Genomic DNA, 2071 nt, shown 5'->3' on the forward strand with positions numbered 1-2071 from the left:
GTATTTACTTATTACACGAGTTTTTTTTTGCTTTTTAATTTATTTATTTCATTAAAAACAAAACAACAATACAATAGAAAATAGATATAGACGAATCACAGATCAGTTCAAATGAAAGGCAGCAGAAAGAAGAGAAATATCTTATAATATCTGCCCCATTATCCCACAATTATTACAATTATTTGAATATTATTCAAACTATTGTAATTTACAAAAAACATGAGTTCAGATCCAGTCAAAATAACGACATAAATACAGTTCTTAGTCTGATGCAGCTTTAATATTTCCAGTTCTTTGAAGCACTTTTGGGACTTTAATAGCATCTTGTAATTATGATCTTGTAATTTCTTACATGAACAAACCCTACATCATAGATCAAAGTTGGAGAACTTGCTGCGAATCAGCTAATTTCATGTTTTCATTAAAATGTGAACCAGTGGAGCCGTCTGGCTTTAAACAATGCAGACTGTTGTCTGTAGCACAAAAAAAACTAAGAGAACGATACAGTTTCCCAAAAATAATACAGATTTGTGGCATAAAGCATCTACAGAACGTTTTTTATCTATATTCATAAATCATTTAAAATGTAATAGTTTCCTAAAAGTTACTGTCTTTTAAAATAAAACAAAAAAGACAATTTTCTGTTTATATCAAAACAGTCTCTTTGAGTCTTGTCTGATATAAACTTTGATAGTTTTAACTTGAACTTTTAAATTTTATAATTTAAACAGATTACACTTTTTAAGGTTTAAACACAAGATGTGGGTTAGTGCAGCTGTTTTAAAGCAAAAAAAAACTGCTCAGTTTTTATAGTAAACAAAGATTTTTAGGTTTCTTTGGGCTTGTCGTGCAAAAGCAGCTTTGAACGGGCTTCTGAGCTGATGGAGAGCGAATACAGAGCTGACAGTTGATGCTTCGGCGCAGGCAGCAGATGTGATGTGGCCAACCRTGAGTTGTTGTTGTTGAAGAGTCGAACCTGGTTTCCCTGTAAAGTCAATGATTACTGATGAAAGGGGTCTAATCTCTGGGAAATTAGCCATGTGGGTTTTGGCTGGTTCAGTCAGTGTTATGAAACAAGTGGCTCCGCAGCACCGTGTTTATTTGGATTACGTTTTGAAAGCCAAGTACTCAAAGTGTATTTTATCTCAGTACAGTGATCGTCTTAAATAAACCAAAGACTGCAGACATATTCTCTTGTCACTGTTTCTGTTGCCACAAATTGTAACTAACTCAAATCCACATGTTTGTTTTTTTCAGGCTGTGACGGATCAGAGGCTGATCTTTGCTGGCAAACTGCTGCCTGATCATTTGCACATCAAGGATCTCTTCAGACAGGTGAGGATGAGCGCTTTTCTTTTCCCCTACAAACTATTTAAATCCTCCTACAACTAGACCATTACACACACTTATTTTACATCATTAAAACTGCTAATATGCTAAACTGGTGACTTCAAAAGGATTTTCACAGACTGTGAAAGGGGAAAACGGTATAAAATTTCACTTTAGGCCCCTGGATTTTATCTGCCATTCCCAGTAGAAGCTCTTACTGTTGATGATGCTCCAGTTGTAAGACACCAGTTCCTGTCAGAGCTAACGAAGRGGAGATAAATTAACCTGCTGTGTTAACCTGTTTTAACAGCTTACGATGAGAAATGAAGCGGAGAAGTTAATCAAACAAACTCAGTGTTTCTTACTCTCACTGTGTGGACTGGTTTCACCCAGACCAGTGCAATCAGCACGTTGTTCAGTAAGTTAGACCCGATGAAGGCTGCATGCAAATTGTGCAAATAAATCAGGCTGAAGGTTTTATACACATTGAATTTGTTTAGCAAATTTTGTCGAGATAAAAAGCTGCTGCTTCGTTGTTTTGTTTGGGTCAAGTCAAATAATGCGGAAAAACACGCAGACTTTCACCTCTGATGGTGCGTTCACACCAAACGCGATTTCAGCRTCAGVAGCAGCAGGTTTACATACAAAGTCTATGGTGGACGCGCTTCAAGCAGCGTCAGGAAGTGCTGCGGCGCCTCAAGCTCGATTAGAGCAGCGCGATTTGAACGATTTGAGCGTTCTA

General features: G+C 36.9%; 1 protein-coding gene across 1 annotated transcript in view; it reads left to right on the plus strand.

Annotated features, from left to right (window-relative positions):
• The window catches only part of herpud1 (homocysteine-inducible, endoplasmic reticulum stress-inducible, ubiquitin-like domain member 1), a gene marked incomplete in the record, with an annotated part of 17885 nt that overhangs the window by 2188 nt on the left and 13626 nt on the right, over positions 1–2071 (plus strand). The window contains 1 exon segment of the mRNA XM_014033339.1: positions 1258–1335. Coding sequence (XP_013888793.1) covers positions 1258–1335 — 78 coding nt within the window.

This window comes from Austrofundulus limnaeus, unplaced genomic scaffold (assembly GCF_001266775.1).
Source record: "Austrofundulus limnaeus strain Quisiro unplaced genomic scaffold, Austrofundulus_limnaeus-1.0 Scaffold7, whole genome shotgun sequence".
NCBI classification, from domain to species: domain Eukaryota; kingdom Metazoa; phylum Chordata; class Actinopteri; order Cyprinodontiformes; family Rivulidae; genus Austrofundulus; species Austrofundulus limnaeus.